General features: G+C 39.5%; 1 protein-coding gene and 1 pseudogene across 7 annotated transcripts in view; one reads left to right on the forward strand and one right to left on the reverse strand.

Annotated features, from left to right (window-relative positions):
* Window positions 1-7,791: 7,791 nt before the first annotated feature.
* Window positions 7,792-22,906, forward strand: part of Eef1akmt2 (EEF1A lysine methyltransferase 2) — an 80,438-nt gene continuing 65,323 nt past the window's right edge. For 5 of the 7 annotated variants that reach the window (XR_003582005.2, XR_003582006.2, XM_027930058.2 and 2 more), the window contains exons 1-3: window positions 7,792-7,951; window positions 9,898-9,963; window positions 10,529-10,643. Coding sequence is in view for 5 of the 7 variants with exons in the window: in XM_027930058.2 (XP_027785859.1) it covers window positions 7,848-7,951; window positions 9,898-9,963; window positions 10,529-10,643 (285 nt within the window). In the remaining 2 variants the exon portion in view is untranslated. Of the gene's footprint in view, window positions 7,952-9,897; window positions 9,964-10,528; window positions 10,648-22,906 lie in introns of those variants that run through there. The other 2 variants (XM_027930057.2, XM_027930060.2) reach the window with 2 other exon arrangements.
* LOC114088446 (small ribosomal subunit protein eS27-like) lies at window positions 9,436-9,760 on the reverse strand (annotated as a pseudogene).

Raw genomic sequence — 22,906 nt, forward strand, 5'->3', positions numbered from 1 at the left:
GGGCGGGGGCGGGCGGGCCCGGGGCGGGGGCGGGCGGGCCCGGGGCGAGGGCGGGGCCAGGGCTGGAAAGCACTGGATAGTGAGTGGCAAAGACCGGGCTCCATGTCGCCACACCTCGGACGCCCGCTCCTCTGTACAGCCCTTGCTTTCCCCAGTTTGTCCCTTCGGCAAATGAAACTTAGTATTAAAGCCAATATCTACCGAGCTGAAGAATGAAAGACGGGAGATGATTCAGGCAGTTGAATGGTTTCGGGTTTGACACCTGAGTGACAAGATTGATTTCAACTTTAACGTCACCACCCCGTCTGCAAGGTTGAGACTGAAGTGCCGAGGAGAGGGAGAAGGCACAGGAAGACAGAACGGTGGACTCGGGATGATGGTGGCAAGAGGGTCGGGGTTTAGAAGTGGTGCTCTCTCTGAAGCCTTTGTGTAGTTAGTGTGGTACACAGTAGGTTTTCCTTCAGCTGGAAACTGGAGATAAACATGTGCATGTGCGCCTTGCCTTTCCCCAGGAATGTGGTGAGGATCAAATAATGCATATGAAAACACTTTGAATACCATAATTTGCTATACACTTTTTAAAAAGTGAATGGTGGTAGTAGCGAAAGAAGAAAGAAGCAATTGAGTTCTGGGTACAAAAGAACACAAAATTAATGAAAAATTATGGAAAGAAGAATAAAAAATAACAGTGAAAATTATCAAAGTGGAGGTAATCACCAGTGACTCAGGAAGCCTGAGGCAGGAGGATCACAAGTTTGAGGTTGACCTCAGCAATTAAGGGAGACCCTGTCTCAAAAATTTTTTAAAAAAAGGACTGGGAATGTGTTTCAGTGGTAGAGCACCACTGTGTTAAATTCTCAGCATATATATTTAAAAGTTAGAAAAAAGAAACTCCAGGAAGGAGCTAACATTATTAATCATTATTTTCAATTTGTTCAATTTTCTATGTTCAAAACTGATTCCATATAAAGCTCTTTTGCTCACACTTCTTTTTTTTTTTTTTGTACCTGGGATTGAATCTTGGGCATTCCTCCACTGAGCTACATCCCCAGTCCTTTTTATTTTTGAGATCAGTTCTTGCTAAATTGCCCAGGCTGGCCTTGAACTGCAAACCTTCTGCCTCAGTCTCCTGAACAGCTAGGATCACAGGCATGAACCACTATACCCAGCTTCTCACACCCTTTTCAAGCTCTGCCAACAGAATTGTTTTCTGTCAGTTACTCAAGTCAAAAACCTTGCACTCATCCTTGATACTTCCCTTTCTCTTAACACCCTATGTTTTGATCAGCTACCATAGTCTTTAAACTATATCCAGAATGCTACAATTCACCATTAGCACATCTACCCTGACACAAACCACCATCATCTCTTTCCTGGTTACAGAAACACCTCTGCTGGGTGTGGTGGCACATTCCTGAAATTCCAGTGACTCAGGAAGCTGAGGCAGGAGAATGGCAAGTTCAGAGCCAGCTTCAGCAATTTAGTGAAGCCCTAAGCAATTTAGCAAGACTCTGCCTCAAAATAAAAAAATAAGAAAGGGCTGGGAATGTGGCTCAGTGGTTAAGCACCCTGGGTTCAGTCCCTAATACCAAACCAAACAACACAAACAACAAGAAACCTTGCACCTTTAACTCAGGGAGTCCCGACTGGTGACAGTTTTGCCTGTTCAAAGGACACTTGGCAATATTTGGAGACATTTTCTGATGTTTAACTCAGGGGAGGGGCCCACCACTCTGAAAAGTATCCATAACAAAGAATTATCCCCTTCCAGAGAATGTCAGTGATGATAGGTTTGAGAAACTCCTCATTCTGGCTTTTGCCTTTAACTTCTTCTCTGCCAAATCTATTCTTAACAGAGCAGCCCAAAAGGTCATGACAACATTTTAAAAAATATTTAATTTTTAGTTGTAGTTGGACTCAATATCTTTATTTATTTTTATATGGTGCTGAGGATCGAACCCAGGGCCTTGCACGTGCTAGGCGAGCTCTCTACCGCTGAGCTACAACCTCAGCCCCCATGACAACATTTAAATGTAAAGTTTAAATCATGATGATTCTGGGTCAAACCACAAACCTTGTAGTAACCTGGCCGCTACAATCCTCTCTATTTTTTATTATTTTTATTTTTTGGTAACAAGGATTTAACTCAGTGGCACTGAACCAGAGCCACATCCCAAGCCCTATTTTGTATTTTCTTTAGAGACAGGGTCTGAGTTGTTTAGCATCTTGCCATTGCTGAGGCTGGCTTTGAACTTGCGATCCTCCTGTATCAACCTCCCGAGTTGCTGGGATTACAGATTGCACCACCACACTGGTTCCTCTAATTTTGTTCTCTGCTAATGTCCCCTTTGTTTACACAGCTTCAGCGACACTAGTCTCCTATGTTCTGGATCTCGTTAGCTCATTCTGTCTCAGGGGCTTTGCACTTGCTGTCTCCATGACTCTACTGGGGATTTAATTCAGGGCCTCACACCTGCTAGGCAAGCAAGTTAAAGGGTCATTCCAGCTCCAGGGTGGGTAGAAATTGGGTTTGCTGGAGCTCTGTTGTACTCCAGCCCAACCACTTCTTCCACCCATTGGCTGCTGCTTCTTCCTCAGCAGGTGTTGTTGATCCTGAGCCACTCCCTACTTAGTCCACATTCTGCTCCCTGGGAATACAACTGTTGACAGCCTGGGTCAGGCTTTCACCCAGTGCCAACCCTCAGAGAGCCCTTCCTAATCAGCACCACCATCCTCTCACCATATTCTCAATCTTACTTTCCTGTTTTACTTTTCCCTTTGTCACTTAATCGCCAAGTAGAATCATCAGTTTTGTTCATTTTTCCTCTGTATTGTCTTTTCCTCTCCACCAGCCTGTTCTGAAATTAAGAAAAAAAAAATTTTTAGTTGTAATTGGACACAATACATTTATTTTATTTATTTTTTTATGGTGCTGGGAATCAAACCCAGGGCCTTGCTCGCGCTAGGCTACCCAATACATAATTGTTTATTAATTTTATTTTTATGTGGCACTAAGGATTGAACCCAGTGCCTCATACGTGTGAGGCAAGCGCTCTACCACTGAGCCTGAGCCCCAGCCCCAGCCCCCAGTACATAATCATTGAGTAAATGTTGCATGAAAAGGTGCAAAAGGTGGGCTCGGTGGTGATTACCTGTAATCCTAGTGACTTGAGAATTAGAAGCAGGAGGATTGTAAGTTTAAGGACAGCCTGGCCAACTTAGCAAGACACTGTCTCAAAAAAAAAAAAAATGAATTAAAAAGCAGGTGGGCTGTGGATGTAGTTCTGTGGCAGAGCATCCCTTGTTTAATCCACAGTAATGCAAAAATTAAAAAAAAATATGACAGTCCCAAAGAAAATGGCTTGTTTGATCAGCAGGTAGCTGGCTGTAGGGGGATGAAGAGAGAAGAAAACTGATAAAAAGTGTGGGCTTGCTAATAAGGAAGTGCCTTGGTTACTGATTCAAGAAACAACATGGTTTATAGAAGATGAAAGAGGAAGATAGCCAGATGTACTGGCAGAGTTTGGAAAAAGAGAAATAGGAAGAAGAGATGAGCAGTTCAATGAGATTCTGAACTTTGGAGACAGAGAGAGATGGGGATGAAGAATTGTTAGGATCTGGTATTATATGTGCAGATATAGTCTCTCTTGGTTTCTTCCTCAAGAAAATCTTTGGCAAAGCATCCATATTGATGGGGAGAGCATGCCTATGTACATTAGTGGTTACAATTGAAGGCTTTAGGTTAGAACCCATTGATTGGGTTCCAGTCTCAGCTTTGGCACTCATCATGTGACTTTGGGCAACTTCTCAGTGCCCTGATTTGCTTATCTTTTTATTTTTTTAGTACCAGGGATTGAACTCAGTAGCACTAGGCCACTGAGCCACATCCCCAGCCCTTTTTTGTATTTTATTTAGAAACAGGGTCTCACTGAGTTGCTTAGCACCTCACTGTTGCTGAGGCTGGCTTTGAACTCCTGCCTCAGCCTCTGGTTTGCTTATCTTTGAAATGAGTATAATACTAGTGTCTACCTTGTGTAGCTATTTTCAGGAGTCACTGAGATAATAAGATTGGATATGTTTAACACAGTTCCTGGATTAGTGGCAGCCTGAGGTTTGTTAGACTTCGTTTCTTTTTCAGAGACACAGAAGTTGATTTAGGAAAGCAGAAGCACATTCAAGAAAGAATGTGGGCTATCTGAACTGAGAAGCTTTGGGCATAAAGCAAGGAATACATTACATTCAAGGGAGGACATTGGCCATCTCCAAAGGCGTAACAGCTGTTAGCTGTCATTTCTATTATTATGATATAGTTTAAAAGATGAGAGATCTATAGGCATTGACAATAAAAAACGTCCAAGTATATTACCACAGTTCATTAAATGAAGATGCAAGTGACAAACACTGCAGATGTAAGATTCCATTTGTATATATACAAAATGAATGTCTGCAGCATACATGCACAGGAATGCCACTCTCCACGATGATGGGTCTCAGGATGGGAACAAGAAAGTCCAGTTTCATTTGGATTATGTCCATGGTGTAGCTGAGGAAACAGACTTAAAAATTAAGTAACTTGCCTAAGGTCATTCTTGAAATGAACTAAGTTGTGATTGAAGTTCAAGTCTTCTTGACTCCACAGTCTGCGATCAGGCAGGTAAAAGAAGGGAAAGGAGTGAGTGATGTCAGGCACTGAAGGAGAGGAAGGCTGGTTGCATCCTGAGGCCTCTCTGGAGGAACAGAGGAGAGCTAGGTAGAACTGGAGCCTGCCAAGGGGCTTAGTGCTGAAATGGTTCTAGGGAGGTTTATTTGGAAGCTGTTGCTAATGGTGCTAATGGCCCCAGTGAACTGTGAGCCTGTGTGGTCAGAAGGTAGGGCATGGAGAAGTGTCTGAAACCAGAGAGGGAGGAGACTGTGCAGGGAGGAAAGGACCCACTCTGGGTGACATTGTAGGTGGTCAGGCAGCAACTGTGTACAGAACAAGTAAGAGAGTGTTTGGAGGCATGGGGACTGGGGAGGGGATGGTGCAAGTGAGCTTGGTTTCATTGAGTTTAATGTAACAAGCTGCAAGGGATGTCTGGAGCTAGGGCAGATGTTGTAATTGGAAATCACTATAGGATAAGTGTCCCTTATCTGAAATGCTTGAGACCTGAAGTAGTTCAGATTTTGGAGTTTTTGGATTTTGGAATATTTGCATAGACTTTAGTAGTTGAGCATCCTTAATCCAAAAATCTGAAATCCAAAATGCTCCAAAATCTGAAACTTTTTTTTTTTTTTTAATCAGGGATTGAATCCAGGGACACTTAACCACTGAGCCACATCCCCAGTCCTTTCTATTTTTTATTTTGAGATAGCCTCTTGCTAAGTAGCTTAGGGCCTGGCTAAGTTGATGAGGCAGGCCTGAACTTGTGATCCTCTTGACTCAGTTTACCAAGGTGCTGGGATTACAGATGTGTATCACTGCATCCAGCTAAAATCTGAAATTTTTGAGTGCAATATTTCAGATTTGGGGGCATTTTGGATTAGGGATGCTCAACCTGTAATAAGAATGATAGCTAACATTTATTAACCACTGAATATATGTAGACCCTGTTCTAAATTCTTTACATACAGTATATTGATTTCATCTAAAAACTCTCTGATGTAGACCCATTTTAAATCCCATTTTTGTAGGTGAAGAAACCAAGTTCACATTTACTGAGCATTTACTGGGTACCAGGCAGGATTTGACTGACCTGATTTAATTTATTCTCTAAAGCCATATCATGTGATATGGCTATTATTGTCCTTGTCATAAGCATGAGCAAACTGATGTCCTGAGAAATTAAGAAATTTGCCCATGCTTATGCATGGTCAGTCTAGGGCTCAAAACCTGGGGATCCAACTCTAAAGCTGGTGTCCAATACCCCTTTTCAAAAGTTAGAGCAGGAGGTGGTGAGAAAATAAGAAGGGTTTTTCAGGAAGTGTGTTTGTTCAGTACTGACTGTTACAGAGCCAGGAAAGGGAAAATCCTGAACTTGACCCTGAGCTGTGCCAACTGGGAAGTGCTTGAGAACTCTTAGAAGTGCAGTTTCATAAGAGGTGTGGTTGAGTAGGATGCCAGTCTGCAGGGATCAGAAAACAGAAGCAGAAGCAGAAGCAGAGAGGCAACCCCAAGTACTGTAAGTTCTCTCCTGCCTTGTGTAACTAGCACCCAATAGGCAGGACTGTGTTCCTTTGTACATTCCTGCTTCTCCCTGGTGATGGTTAGTTTGCTTGACTGAGCTTTTCCTTCTCCTACCAAGAATCCTGTTGCCCTGGGTGATCAGAGGTGGTGCCCCACACAGCCTTTGGAACTAAACAGCCAGAATAATCCTGCCTGGAGTTAGGGAAGGAACTCTATAAATCATGGGTTTTTCCAGGACTCCATACCAACAACTGTTTACAGTTTTCATTACACACAACAAAACATCTTAAGTACTAACAAGACTGTTAGTACTTAAGGCTAAAGATCGCCTTACCTGTCATGAGTACTTCTTAATTGGCACCTACAACTTTTTAAGACCCACTCAGCACACTCAAGTTCCCTTTCTCTAGCATCCAGTCTAGGAAAGATCAAAACAACCATTTGCCCAGGGCGGCACCAATTGGCCATGGTATCCGGTGGTTTTATTGCTCTGTAATAAGGTTACTTATGCTCTTTAAGTTCCTTAATCACCATGTACATGGATTCTCATCTGCCTTTTTCTTTATGCTACCACCAGTGGTTGCCTTAAGATATTAGGCAGTATGCACATTCAGACTTCTGAGAGCTATAAGGCAACTGTTGACACTGTTTACCTCCAGGGACTTGTTATTGGACTTCTGTCTGCCTAAGCAACAGAAACATGGCCTTGGGAACATCTTATTTTAGTTGGAAGGCAGCCTTGGTGGAGGCCTCAGAGGTCCTCGCCTAGGACACTGGCCCACAAATATTTCATTCTTACTGCAGAAAATAATCCCAGACTCTTTGCTCGTAGACTTTCTGGCATTTTACTGTGGAACTATTAATGGCAGCTAGACCAAGTGGCACACCTAACCTCAGTTTCACACGTGGAGCAATTTTGTAGAACAAGTCCCCCATCTGTTTGGAGTATGGTATGGTGGGCAAACTGAAGCAGAGGTTTTTGACAAGTCCAGGTGCCTGGTTATGACAGAGCTGACACCTACCCAGGCTTCCTGACTCACTATGGTCAGTACCTTTTCTGCCACAACGAACTGCTCCTGGTGGCTGGTGTACTACCAGAGTCGTAGGGCGTTCATTTCCTTGGTCATAAACCCCACGTCCACGGATGACAGCAAGTCAGAAATGGTCAGAGTGCTTACTCTGAGCCAGAATTCCGGCCACAAACGAAATTGGCCTTGTGGCTGGAAGCGGATAACGTGAGGAACTGTTCCACACCATTCCCAGATCTGCCCAAGACGTGCAGCTACGAGGAAATGAGCATTTGGGTGGCGAAGCATCGGCTTTAAGTGTTTCTGTGGCCTCCTTTTCCCGCCGTTTTCCAAAATGCAATGTTTCGAGTGCTCTCTTGCAAAGAGCAGTCTACAGATGAGGTCGCGCTGAAACTTAAACGAAGCGAGTACCTCCGACGGCGGCGGAGCCCTCAGGGTGGAAGCCGAAGCTCTGCCCGCTTACGCGGTGCTGGGGGCACCTAGAAAAGCCTGGAAGCAGCCGCACTTCCAGCCCCGCCCACTGGCGCCCCAGCGCCGGGCCCGGAGCAGTGGAGAAGGCGGCCTCCCGCCGCCTAGAGGTGCCAAGTCCGGGCGTCCGCTCTGCCCGTGCCACGTCTCTATGGCGACCCTAACGGCCGACTGGGTCGCCGAGCGAGATGAGCGCGGGCGCTGACGGCGGCGGCGCTGCGGCGGCGCGGTCCCGAGAGGGTAGTTCCGCGAAGGATGGCTTCGTCCCGTCGGCACTGGGGACCCGAGAGCAGTGAGTATGGCGCGGGATAGGGAGGGCGAACTGCGCTGGCCGGCCTGGGCCCGGGCGGGGGTCGGCGGGGCGGGGCCCGGGGGTGGGGGCGTGACGGCGAGGCCCAGGGCGGTGAGGGGCTTGCCGGGGGCCGTTAGCCTGTCTTTACCCGCGTGGAGCAAGAGGGGCTTGGGTGCGGGACGGGCTCTGAAAGCTTTTGGGGAGGCCATTTAGGGATCCTGGGGTGAGGCGGCGAGTGAGGGGCCGAGGGACCACCTGGGGACCTGGGGTTGAGACGGTCGGGACCTTAGGCGCCGGCGAGGATAGGCGAAGGAGACCCGCCGAGCGAGCGAGGGAGGAGGCGGGGGTGAGAGGCGGCGGCTTGCCGTCGGAGAAAGTGACCTGCCGCGTCCGCCATCCCAGCGGAGGCTGAGGCAGGAGCATCGCGAGTTGGAGGCCAGCCTGGGCAACTTAAGGAGAATGAAAAGGCCTGAGGCTGTGGCTTGGTGGTAAAGCTATCCTGGATTCCATCCTCAGTACTGCAAAAAACAAAACAGACGTTCAGTAATTGTTCAGTGAATTATTAGACGAATGAAAATGTGGAAAAAAGTTAGGATGAGAAATAATTTGGAGAGGTAAGAGGGAGTAGGGATTCTTGAGATGTATAGGAAAATGACAGGGGTGTATATGTAAAATGATTGAGAGAAGACTTAAGCGGAGTACTAAATTTTCACAGGGCGAAGTGGAGACATCCCAGGAAAGAGACTGGTTTAGGGAGGGAAATTGAGAGAGAAGGGAAATTGCAGGGAAATGGAAGGAGACCCTCATTGTTACACAAAATTACATATAAGAGGTTGTGAGGGGAAGGGGGAAAAAAAAAAACAAGGGAGAGAATTGAATTACAGCAGATGGGGTAGAGGGAGAAGATGGGAGGGGAGGGGAGGGGGGATAGTAGGGGATAGGAAAGGTAGCAGAATACAACAGTCACTAATATGGCATTATGTAAAAACGTGGATGTGTAACCGATGTGATTCTGCAATCCGTATTTGGGGTAAAAATGGGAGTTCATAACCCACTTGAATCAAATATATGAAAGATGATATGTCAAGAGCTTTGTAATGTTTTAAACAACCAATTAAAAAAAAAAGAAAGAGACTGGTTTAGAACTTTAATCTTAATCTTTAAGCAGATTTTATCAGATGGGTTTCTTTGTGAGCAACTGCTGTACTGGTAGAAAATCCTATATCTGCACATCGAAAACCAAATATGCTGTAATGACCCTATGCTTGTACTGTCAAATTTTGGACATGGGTCTGGGACTTAAGAGATCCCTGGGCAGTGTTCTCTGTAATTTTTTAAGCTAAAATTAATAATATTTATTTTGCATGGATATTTAAAGTTCTTCATATGTAAACTTACTTTGCTGCCCACACTTTTCATTCTTTTGACTCAAGTATATTATGAAATTGAATTAACGTGCATTCGGTAACACTAATAAATTTTTTTTAATCCAAAATATGTTTATTGGGATGTTTTCCCATTCATCTTGATTCAGGCTGCTTTTAGTGCAGCTTCCTCCTGAAGGAACATCCTTCTGTAAGTCTTGCTTTTCCTCCCGTAGGCTGGCAGAGGACAGTGGAGCAGCCAACACACAAAACTACTGTTTGTGCATGGATAAAAACTGGTGATTTTATAGCATCCTGGGCATTTCATATCCATGAAATAGGAGTTGGGGCTCTGCACCAGGCGCTGCTTCTTGTGTTTCCCCTTCTCCTCTTCCAGAGAGGGATGAAGGAGATCCTTTGCAAGAGGCATATTCTCGTGGGGAGGTCGTCACTGCTGGAAAGACCAATAATGTTTTGAACCTGTCATAAGTAGCACTATATTGTATTGAAAACATATATTTGCTTCACAGTTTATTACAGTTTAATTCTAGAATCTTGCTTTGCATTTCATTTTTTACATAGTTGGGATGCTGTCTATGAGAGAGAACTGCAAACTTTTCAAGAATATGGAGATACAGGAGAAATCTGGTGAGTTAGGAAAGAATCAATTATGATCCAAAATACTATATGTCTGTGTGTGTTTACACTTATGTCAAAGAAAACCAAGGCTAAAAATCTTGGGAATTCTGGGTTGAATCTGGTTTAAGTGGGTGGATTTAAAGTATCTCTTTCCTTTTTTAATGACCCAGTTTTTTTTTTGTTGTTGTTGTTTTTTTCCATAATGACCCAGTTTTAAGTTGATAAGAGTATTAGGAAATTATCTTCATTCTATAGGTACTATTTTGCAATTTGCAATAAAATTTTAAGCCATCAACATATACTGATGTCTGAGATAGCAGTTTTGGGACATTTCCACATTTTAATGCTGATATAGAGAAATATTAATAAATAATACATTAATCTAGTCTGTTCTCTCTTGAGTTTTTGAAGGTGTTTTCTCCTAAATAACAATAGAGACAAGTTTAGGTAGTCACAAATACTCTACTCACTTTCAAAAAAGACTTAATTTGGGGTATGATATACAGTTTAAATAAATTGAAGTTGTAACTTTTGCTCTGTATCTGTTATTTATAACTTATTCTGTTTCTAACAGGTTTGGGGAAGAGAGTATGAATCGACTAATAAAGTGGATGCAGAAACACAAGATTCCACTGGATGCTTCAGTGCTTGATATTGGAACTGGAAATGGTGTTTTCCTGGTTGAACTTGTTGGTACTTTTAGTGTTCATGTGTTTAAACACAGTTTTAAATGAAATTATTAAGTCTTAAAATTGAGGATATTAATCATCTATAAAGTAATGAAGCAGTCATACCATCTTCTCTGAGAAGTCACATGATACAAAAGTGATACTGCATGGATTGTAAGAAAGCACTAAATGAATAGTGCCCCAGAATCCCAAATGCTATGATCCTGGATGTTGAAATCCCAAAAGATCAAAACCTCTAAAAGTCTAAAATCCTGAGAATTACAATACTGAAAGATTAAATTCTGAATTTTTAGATCCTGGAAGCCAAAAATCCTGAAAAACGGCAAATTCTATTTTTTTAAAAAAGACTATATAAGTGGGTAGGAAGTTGAATTCTGAGGAAGGGATTAATATATTTTCAGTTATATCCATGATAGTTGTATTGTGCTAGGTAAAATGAATACTGAGAAACTTGGCTAAGCATTATTTTTGGTGTATAACCTCCTCTGGAAAGTGAGATTGCTTTCCAGAGGAGGTTAATACCTAAGTCTGGCTGAATCTGAGTAGGTGGGGAAGGTGCCCCTCAATGTGGGTGCGCACCATCCAGTAGGCTGGAGGCCTTGAGAGAAGAAACAGAAAACTGAAAGCTAGAGTTTTTTCTGCTGTTTTAGACATGAGAACTTCTGACCTTTGGACCTCAGGACTTAACATCAGTTGCTTCTGGGCCATCAGGCTTTTGGCCTTGGAGTAAGAGTTAACACCATTGGCTTCCCTGGTTCTGAGACCTTTGAGCTTGGACTAAGCCATGCTACTGACTTTCCAGCTTGCAGACAGCCTGTCATGGGACTTTTTAGCTACCATAATTGTGTGGGCCAATTCTCCCAATTAATCCCTTCTTATATATTTATGTACATATCTTATTATCTCACTAGAGCACCCTAATTAGAGATTTGGTATTGGGGAAGCTAAATATTCCTTATTACACATGAAAGAAATCTGTGAAATTGTTTCCTCATGAAAAGGCAGTGATAACTTAAGTATACTAGTCTACTTAACAGTAGAAGCTAAAAGCTAGTTATAATTGGTTCTGTGAAAACAGAAAATTACTTAATTGAATGACCAAGCAATAACTGAACTTTCAAATAGACAACATGTACTTAAGTTTGTAGATTAAAAACTACTTTCCAGCCAGGTGTGGTGGTGTATACTTGTAATCCCAGCAGCTGAAGCCTGAGGCAGGAGGATCGTGAATTCAAAGCCAGCCTCAGCAATTTAGCGAGGTGCTAAGCAACTCAGTGAGACCCTGACTCTAAATAAGATATTAAAAAGGACTGAGAATGTGGCTCAGTGGTTAAGTGCCCCTGGGTTCAATCCCTGGTACCAAAGATCATCAACAACAAAAATAACAAAAAAAATAAACCCCCATTGTTCATAAAAATGCAGTGAGTGTCTGAATTATAACAGAAGGAGTGAAAATGCAGGTGAAAAATACAAGAAATCTCCCCTGTCAAATCAGTTCTTCACTGCTCTTGCCCCTCCATACAGCACCATGCTCATTTTCCCAAAAAATGCCCTTTGTCAGAGAATACAAAGGATTTGACAAGCTCAGGGACATTCTGAATCAAAGGTTCCTCCAGTGTCACAAAACACATTAAATGGTGAACTCTTCTTGCATAGAAGTTTGACTGTTGAAGAAGATAGACTTATATTTAACATAGACAAATGAGTATATGCCTTACTTTGGTTAATGGAAAATACTTTCAAAATTATCTCACTTTAAAAAATTTTTTTTTATCACCTACAATAAAGTTCATGTCCTTGTTGGATCTGAAACTTCAAGGACTTATTTGCTCCTTTCTGTATTAGTGACTAGAAAATATGAATTATTTATAAAAGGCTTATTTGATGATTTGATGGACTTTGCAGAAGAAGTGAATTTCTTATGCATACCATAAAGACAGATTTGGAATTACGTGTGATCAAGACTTCTAAAAATGAATGTCAAGGTATTACCAACAAAGATTGTTTTTTCCATTTAGCCCAGTGCATGGGACAGAAATTTCAGGTGAATGTATTATCCATGATGTGATTCAGCAAGGATAAAAAGTTTAAAAATGTGTCATCTGTCTGCATTGGCATTCCTGATTCAAGGAGCTTTTAATGAATTAAATCCATATTTGCTTGAGGAGGGAGGCCAGTGATATCACTGACTGGTTTGAAAATAATTATGTGCTTGATAGGATAAGATAGGCAATGATGGCCAGCCGCAGTGGCCCACAGTGGCTTGGGAAGCTGAGGTAGGACGCAAGTTTGAGGCAAACCCCCATAACTTAGTGAGACCTTGTCTCAAAATAGAACTTAAAAAGGTTTGGAGGATGTACCTCAATGGTAGAACACACTTAGAAACACTCCAGTTGTTTCTGCTGAACTTGTTCTCTGTATATTGAATAAGTGTAGAAGAGTTTTCTGTGTAACCAAAACAACATAGCATGGTGCAGAAAATGGAAAATTTTAATAGAGAATGATCATGTTGCTCTATATTGAATCATAGAAGAATTTCAAAATGAGCAGTATGACAGAAAAGGAATATGCATGCATTCTCCACCGAGAGCAATACTTAAGAAAAGAAAAAACAGCTATTTATCTCAGTGCAAGACTTAAAAATATAGTTAATGATCTTGAGAGTTGATCAGCACTTATGGACTACATCTGTTCAGTTGCCCATACTCTATTCCCATAACACATTTTTCTTATATTGAATTTTCAGATTATTTTCCTGCTTTTTTTTGTCAACATTTTTTTATAATTGGTTATGCTTTGTATTTTGTCTTCACATCATTTTCAATAACAGAGGTATAAATTTTGTAAAGACTTTGAGAATTCTAATTTGTTTATGCATTTTTTTACAAATTAAATCCTGCAAATGTGCATTAGCAACAATGTTGAATTAGTATGTGGGCATTATACTTGTACATAAAAATATTGAAAATTCCTCAGTAAATGAAGAGATGTCTTTTTTGTACATCTGCATTTTTGAAAGATAAAATTTCTCCACCTCTGTTCTTCAAGCAAATGCATGTGTGATACTAACACATTGTGGTTTTTGATGTCACCTAAAAAAATATAGGTTGTCTTTCACAATATTTCAGATGATTGCAATTATAAAACTGGGTTTACACAATTTCTAGTCATAGTGATTTATGTTTATGTATTTCACTTTTTGACTTTTTTTTTTTTTTTTAAATTTTTAAGGTTATCCCCCCTACCCCACCCCCAGTACTAAGAATTGAAACCAGAGGTGCTCTACCACTGAGTTACATCTCCTGTCCTTTTTATGTTTTATTTTGAGACAGGGTCATGGAGGCTGACCAATACTCCTGCTTCAGCCTCTTGAGTAGCTGGGATTATAGGTGTGCACCATTATAACTAGTTTGATATATTTTTTTTTTACAAATATTGTTTGTTCATAAATATTATACTTTTGCAAAGTGTTCAGTGTTAATGCTTGCAAAACATATGTTATTGTCTTATTATTTAAAGTGGCCTATGAAGCATTGTCATGTTTTATGTTTCTCAGATCTCTTTTTAAAAATGTAAAATGCATTTTTTTTTTTTTTTTTTTTTTTTGGTACTAGGGGACTGAACCCCAGGGATGCTTAACCACTGAGCCACGTTCTCAGGCTTTTTTATTTTTTATTTTGAGACAGGGTCTGGCTAAGTTGCTTAAAGCCTCGCTGAATTGTTGAGGTTGGCTTTGAACTCTCGATCCTGCTGCTTCAGCTTCCTGAGTGGCTGGGATTATAGGCAGACACCACTGTGCCTGGCATGTAAAATATCTTTATTGGAAAGATTATTTTTTTTAGCCAGGTGCAGTGGTGCATGCTTGTAATCCCAGCTGCTTGAGAGGCTGAGACTGGAGGATTGCGAGTTCAAAGCCAGCCTCAGCAAAAAGAGAGGTGCTAAACAACTCAGCGTAGACCCTGTCTCTAAGTAAAATACAAAAAAACAGAGCTGGGGATGTGGCTCAGTGGTCGAGTGCCCCTGAGTTAATCCCCAGTATCCTGCCCCCGCGAGAAAAAGATTATTTTTTTCAGATTTATATTTTCTTTTTTTTTTTTTGTAGAGAGAGAGAGAATGAGAATGAGAATTTTTTTTTTTTTTTTTTTTTTTTAGTGTTTTTTTTGGCGGACACAACATCTTTGTTTGTATATGGTGCTGAGGATTGAACCCGGGCCGCACACATGCCAGGCGAGCGCGCTACCGCTTGAGCCACATCCCCAGCCCCAGATTTATATTTTCAAGAGTTTGATCTTTCAAGATTTTATACTTTAGGGATTTTGATCTTTTGTTCAGCATTCTGGATTATAATGTTTGGGATTGTGTCTTCTGGGATTTAAATCCCAGTGCCTTAATGAGAAGCCAGGGGATCTGAATCTTAGTCTTGGTTTTTGCTATAGCCTTGACCTTGAGCAAGCACCTTAATTTCTCTGGGTTTGGATTTTGACTAAGTGATTTCTATTGGTTTCTTCTAGCTCAAAACACCAGGAAGATGACCATTTGCAATTCCAATAGGCATATGTACTTATCTTAGGTGAGCGTATGATTTGTAAAGAGCATTTTGTCCATGGAACTGAATTTCAATACAAGTTCACTACTGGCTATAGCATCACTATAGTGTGCCTATAATGTGCTCATTGCTATGGAGAATGTATAAGATTTAGACTTCATCCTAAATGGTTGGACAGCCTGATTTGTAGACACATGTATGAATGAGTGAAATTTATTGAGTAACAAGCATGTGCTAAGCCTTATGCTAGGTACTGGAAACATCAAAATTTAGATTTTGTGCTTGAATTATTCCTGGTTTCATAGAGATGGTTTGAAATGCAGATAGTTAGGGTATAGTTTGATCTCTGTGGTAATAGATAAACTCAGTACAGAAGAGAGGGACCTGTTATTTATTTATTTTTCTCTTAAAACTAGGGATTGAACCCAGGTCTTTTACAAGCTAGGCAAGCACTCTAATGATGATCTATATCCCTGGCCTGGGAGTGGTTAGTCCTAAGGAGGGCTAGGGAATGGCCTTGAAGGAGTTAACATCCAAATTGGTGAAATGTGCAGGGGCAGTGTATGGTGAGTGGGTGGAGTGTAAGCAGGAAAAAAATTTCAGGCAATGGAACTAGTAAAGACATAAAGATTAAAGCAGCATATCATGCCCTGGGCCTATAAATAATGTGGTAAATTGAGACGTGAAGTGTGGAGGGTGGATAGAGTTGAGAATTAAGTCAAAGATAGCTGATGTATTTTGCCATGCTTAAGAATTTAGGTTTTTGGACTGGGGTTGTGGCTCAGTTGTAGAGTGCTTGCCTAGCATGTGTGAGGCACTGGGTTCCATCTCCAGCACCGCATAAAAATAAATAAATAAAATAAAGGTATTGTGTCCATCTACAACTAAAAAAAAAAACAAAGAGTGAACTTGGGAACTTAGGTTTTGCTTTTAAGAACAAAAGAAGTGCAGCCATTAAGATTTTTTTTTTTTTTTTTTTTTTTTTTTTTGGATACTGGGTATTGAACTCAGGGGCATACGAACACTGAGCCACATTCCCAGACGTATTTTGTATTTTATTTAGAGATAGGGTCTCACTGAGTTGTTTAGCTCCTTGCCATTGCTTGAGGCTGGCTTTGAATTTTCGATCCTCTTGCCTCAGCCTCCCAAGCTGCTGGAATTACAGGTGTGCGCCACTGAGGCCAGCTTCATTGATATGTTTTAATAGTGGAGCATGCTTAGAAAAATTTGTAGTAAGCTTTTTTGAAACATTTGCACATAACATATATGCCTTAAAGTGCACAAATCAGAAGTCTGCAGCTCAATGAATTATCACCAAATGAGCATACCCACGTTGTAACAGTTATTCTATTCAAGATGTAATATATTTTAGAAACTTGCCTTAAACTCTCTACCAGTCATAATTCCCTGTCTTCTCTAAAAGTAACCACTATGTTCTAACATCTTAACTTAATGGATTTATTTGCCTGTTTGTTTTTTTTTAATATTTACTTTTTAGGTGTAGATGGACACAACACAGTGCCTTTATTTTTATGTGGTGCTGAGGATAGAACCCGGGTCCCGCCGGTGCTAGGCAAGTGCTCTACTGCTGAGCCACAATCCCAGCCCCATATTTGCCTGTTTTTGAATGTATAAGTGGAATTCTTTGGTGTGTGCTCTTCTGTCCTTTACTCAACATTATATGGGATTTACTCAAGTTGTTTGTGATAGTAGCAGTAGTTCATCAATTTTCATTGCTGTGTAGGGTTCCTTTTACAAGACCTCAGTTTCATTTATTCATATCTTTTTATTTATAGATTCTTTTCAGTTTTTTAAAAGTTTGCTTGTAGACAATAATGATTTTGAGACTAAAAATTTATATATTTTCAGATTTATATATATATATATAATTTTTTTAATGTTTATTTTAATTTTGTATGCTTTTTTTTAAGAGAGAGAGAGAGAATTTTAATATTTATTTTTTAGTTTTCGGCGGACACAACATCTTTGTTTGTATGTGGTGCTGAGGATCGAACCCGGGCCGCATGCATGCCAGGCAAGCGCGCTACTGCTTGAGCCACATCCCCAGCCCCTATATATAATTTTGTACACTGGGAATACTGGCAGTTTTATTCCTTCCTGTTGGGAGTGGCCCTGGCTCCAAAGACTACCTTTCCCATCCCCCGAGAAGAGCTATCCAATGGTGAGCCCTGCTGGCTCACATGATCCTTACCCACCAATCAGATTAGTCCTGCTGGCTCACATGATCCTTACAACCAATCAGAAAGCACCCCATGCCAACTGTCAAACCACCCCAGGCTCTGTAAATATGTAGAGCTGTTCCTCAATAAACAGGCATCTTCTCCACAACGAGCCTTGTTCGTTCTTTCACTTCCTTTTAAATTTTATAGCTTTTTTTCCTTCTTCTTAACTGTCTTAAGACTTTAGTAGACTATTGAAAAGTGGTGATAAAAGGCATCCTTGTCTTTTTTCCTTTATCAGAGAATGCTTTTAATATTTCACTCATAGGTGTGATGTAAGCTCATAGGTTTGTTTTGTAGATAAACTCCATATCAGTTTGAAGAAGTTTCTTAATTTGCTGAGATAGTGCTTTTCTTACAAATCTGGTTGTATCCAGATAATCATGATTTTTTTCTTTTAGTCTTTTGATGTTGGTGAATTACATTAATTCATTTTCAAATGTTGAGTGCTTTCTTGGAATAAACCCAATTTATATATGTCACGAGATTCAGTATAACATATGTATTTTTAGAATGTTTACAACTTTACCCATAATAGAGACTGTCCTGTAATTTTCTTATAATTTCTTTGTCAAGTTTGTGGTGTCAGGTTACTCTGGCCTCATTAAATGAGAGATTTTATTTTTTTGAAAGTGTGTGTAAATTTTTAGTAAAATCATTGGTGAAATCACCTAGATTTGGAGTAGCTTATGGGAAATTTTTTCTTTTTTAATATGAACTTCTTAAATGAAGTATATAATTTATATAGGAAAATATAATTTATATAGAAAAGTGAGCTTGTCTTAAGTATAGAGCTTTTATAAAATGAACACCTTTGTGTTTCTCACTAGACTGATACAAATTTAAATAAAGCATTGCCAGCACCATAGAATCCTCTTGTGCACAACTTCCACTCATTCCCTTTAAAAGGTAAGCCGCCGTTGTGATTTATATCATCACAAATTAACTATTTTTGGTATGTAGCAGTTTCTTGCTAGTTTTTTTTTTTTTTTTACATATTTATTTTTTAGTTGTAGTTGGACACAACACCTTTATTTATTTATTTAATGTGGTGCTGAGGATCGAACCCAGGGCTTTGCATGTGCTAGATGAGCACTCTACCACTGGAGCCACAACCCCAGCCCTCTTGCTAGGGTTTAGTTTACATTTTTCTAAACACCAGAGATGTTGAACACCTTTTCAGTTGCTTATTTGCCAACTGGTTATAGTGACCTTAGTACTGCAAATGTCTTATCCAGTCTGTGACTTGTCTTTTCAACTTTTTATTTAATAGATTTTTTTTGTTGTTGTTTGTGTTTTGAGACAGGGTCCATTTACATTGCTCAGGCTGGCCTCAAATTCTTCTCAGACTCTCGGGATTATAGGCTAATAGAATCTTTTGACAAACAGGAGTTCTTTGATTTTAACAAATGGTTCAGTTTTTTTTTTTTTTTTTTTGTCTTTTTTGGTCCTACGAATGGAACCCAGGGCCTTATGCATGCTAGGCAAGTACTCTACCACTTCAGCCCTATATAATTTTTTGTCAACTGGTGCTTTTGTCTGTTGTTTAAGAAATATTTGCCTGCCCAGAATTCTTAAAATATTTTCCTGTTTTCTAAAAGTTTTTCTTTTTTGCTTTCTTTTTCACATTTAATTACCTCTCAGTTGTTCTGTATGCTGTGAGGTTTATTTTTCCCCTATGAATATCCAGATAATCCAGCACCAATTTTTGAAATATCCTGTCTTTCTACCAATATACTGTAGCACTTCTTTCATAAGTCAAGTAACAGTGTATGTTTGGGCCTCTTTCTAAATTCTCTAGTGTCTTCCTTTTTAACCTTATTCTTAAATGATTGCTTCATTTTTTAAGTCTTCATACTTGGTTAATGTAAGATGTCCAGCTTGCATCTCTTTCCCACTATTGTGTTGTTGGCTATTAGATCTTGGACTTTTCATTTAAATTGTAAAGTCAGTTTAATCACTTCTAGGAAAAAAACAACTGGATTAATTGGAATTGTTGTGCATATATGGATCAATTTGAGGAGGCATACATCTTTTTTTTTTTTTTTTTTACTACTGGGGATTGAACCCAGAGTGCTTTACCACTAAGATACATCACCAACCCCTACCTTTTAAAAATTTTTGTATTTTGAAATAGGGTCTTATTAACTTGTGAAGGCTGGCTTTAGATTTACAGTCCTCCTGTCTCAGCTTCCCATGTTGCTGGGATGATAGGCATGTATGTACCACTATGCTTAACTGTTCTGTGAACTATTTTTTTGTTGCTGGGAATTGAATCCAGGGCCTTGTGCATGTGAGGCAAACACTCTACCAACTGAGCTATATGCCCAGGCCCTGTTCTGTGAACTTAACACCTGTAGGGATTCATGTAATCACCAGCACAGTCAGGATACAGAGAACTTCATCAAACTTCATCAGAAAATGCATAACCACCCGTTCTATGCTCTTAGCCACTCATCTGTTCTCATTATTTAAGGTTTTGAGAATGTCCTATGGAATGGAATTATGTGGTATATGATTCTTTGAGGCAGTCTTTTTTGCTTCAGCATAATTCTTTTGAGAGTTGCCCACATTTTTGCATGTGTCAATAGTCTGTATTCTTCATTGCCGAGAAGCATTCTGTTGCGTGGATGTATCACAGTTTGTTCATCTGTTTACTTGTTGGAGGCCATTAGGGTTGATGCCAGTTTTTGGTGTCAGGTTTTTATGTGAACATATGTTTAATTTCTCTAGTATAAAATACATTAAACTTTACTATAAACTGCCAAACTATTTTCCATTTTCCTTATTTTGGCAGGGAGGACATCAGGGATTGAGCCCGGTATGCTTAACCACTGAGCTACATCCCCAGTTTTTTTTTTTTTTCATTTATTTTAATTTTAATTTTTTTATTTAATTAATTAATTTATTTTTTTTGCTGGGGATCGAACCCAGGGCCTTGTGCATGCAAGGCAAGCACTCTACCAACTGAGCCCTTTCATTTTTTTATTTTGAGACAGGGTCTCACTAAATTACTGAGGCTTCCTCAGCCTCCCAAGCTGTTGGAATTACAGGTGTGTGCTATTGTGTCCAGCTCTTCCTGTTTTTTTTTTTTAATATTTTTTTTAGTTGTAGATGAACACAATGCCTTTATTTTAATTTATGTTTTTTATATGGTGTTGAGGATCCAACCCAGTATCTCACATATGACAGGCATATATCTACACCCCCAGCCCTCCATTCCATTTTTTATGTACATGAGCAATGTATGATAGTTTGAGTTGGTCTGTGACCTTGCTGATACTTTTAATTGTCAATATTTTTAAATTTTCTGTTAGATATTCTAATATGCATACAGTGGATCAAATCATGGTTTTAATTTGTATTTCCTTAATGGCTAATGGTGTACAACATGGATTTCACATGCTTATTTGCCATATATCTTTGATGAAATTTCAAGCCTTTTTTTTTTTTTTTGGCCCATTTTTAAAGTGGTTGTTTGCTTGTTGAATTTTTGAGTTTTAAAAAAATATTCTGAGGGGGCTGGGGGTATAGCTCAGTTGGTAGATGAGGGCTGGGGTTGTAGCTCAGTAGAGGGCTTGCCTAGCACATGTGAGGCACTGGGTTCGATTCTCAGCACCTCACATAAATAGAAAATAAGTAGATAAAAGGTCATTGACAATAAAAAATATTTAAAATGTATATATTCTGGATACAAGTCCTTTCCCTGATATGTGATTACAATTTTTTCCCTCTCCCAGTCTGTAGTTTCCTTCTCATCCTCTTCCCAGGATCTTTCTTAGAATAAAACTTCATAATTTTGAAGTACTGATTACTGTTTGTCTTTTATGCATTGTGCTTTTGGTGACATGGCTAATAATCCTTTGCTTCAGTCCTTTTCCCTTTTTCCCTAGAGTTTTAGAACAATAAATTTGGATTTTTGCATACTTTTAAAATTAAAATTAATGTTCACATAAAGTATTAGGTTTCAGTTGAGATTTTCTTTATAAAGCAAATCTCATTGTTCTAATACCATTTGTTAAAAAGCTGTCCTTTCTTCACTGAATTGTATTTTCGCTTTCATGAACAATCAGTTGACCACATATATTTATGTGAGTCTGTTTCTGGACTCTGCATACTATTTTATTGATATGTGTTGTCTGTCTCTTTACTAATACTTGATTAATGTAGCTTTTTAAATTTTAATTTTAAAATTGAGTAGTATGATTCTTCCAGTTTTTTTCTCTTAAAATATTTTGGCTACTATAGTTCTTTCATGTTTCTAAATAAGTTTAGAATTAGATTGTCTGCAAAAGTATTCATGCTGCAAATTTGATTGGGGTTGACCTGAATCCTTAACTTGAGGAGAATTGATACTTTTAGTATCTTGTTCTTCTAATCTATGAATTTAATGTGTCTTTTTATTTATTTAGATCCTGTACAGGGCTGGGGATGTGGCTCAAGTGGTAGTGCGCTCGCCTGGCGTGCGTGCGGCCTGGATTGGATCCTCAGCACCACATACAAACAAAGATGTTGTGTCCGCTGAGAACTAAAAAAATAAATATTTAAAAATTCTCTCTCTCTCTCTCTCTCTCTCTCTCTCTCTCACTCACTCTCTTTAAAAAAAAAAATAGATCCTGTACATATTTTTTAGACATACTTTTTTTCCCCCAGAGCTATTTTAAATGGTATTATTTTTGAGATTCAGGTTCTAATTGTTGCCAGAAGTGTGGTTGATTTTTTTTTTATATCAACCATATTGATATATTGCTGATACAAATTAGCTGAACTTATACTCGGCAACATTGCATTTATTAATTGAAGGAATTTTATGGTGGATTTCTTAGGATTTTCTATGCAGATAATCATGTTTTTTGTACATAGGGGCAGTTTTATTTCTTCTTTCCAGTTTTTGGGCCTTTGATTTATTTCTCTTGCCTCTAGATAGACTTCCAATACAATGTTGATGAAGAGTTGTGAGGGAATTTTCTCGCTTTGTTTCAGTTTGGGGGAAAGTTTCATTTTCTCACCATTAAGAGTAGTGTAGCCTGTAGGATATTTTTTTAGATGACCTTTATCAAGTTGAAGAAGTTTCTTTCTGTTTATAGAATGGATGTTGAATTTAAGGAAAAAATAAAATTAGATCATTGGCTATGATCATGAAGTTTTTCTTCTTTAGACTGTTCATGTAGTTGATTATGTTGATTGATTTTTTTCAGATGTTGGCCCAGTGTTGCCTTCCCAGAATAAGTCCCAGTTGGTTCACAGTGTATTCTGTTTATATATTCCTGGGTTCAGTTTGTTAAGATTTTTGCATTTATATTTATGGGAAATGTTGGTAATGTCTTCCTTTCTTATACTGTTTCTGTTTGGTGTTAATGCTGACAGGCCTCATGAAATGATTTGGGGAGCATTCATTCCATCCTTTTTGATTTTGAAGAGATTGTAGAGTACATATTATTTCTTCTTGTATGTTTGGTAGAATTCTCAAGCCATTT

This window comes from Marmota flaviventris, chromosome 4 (assembly GCF_047511675.1).
Source record: "Marmota flaviventris isolate mMarFla1 chromosome 4, mMarFla1.hap1, whole genome shotgun sequence".
NCBI classification, from domain to species: Eukaryota; Metazoa; Chordata; class Mammalia; order Rodentia; family Sciuridae; genus Marmota; species Marmota flaviventris.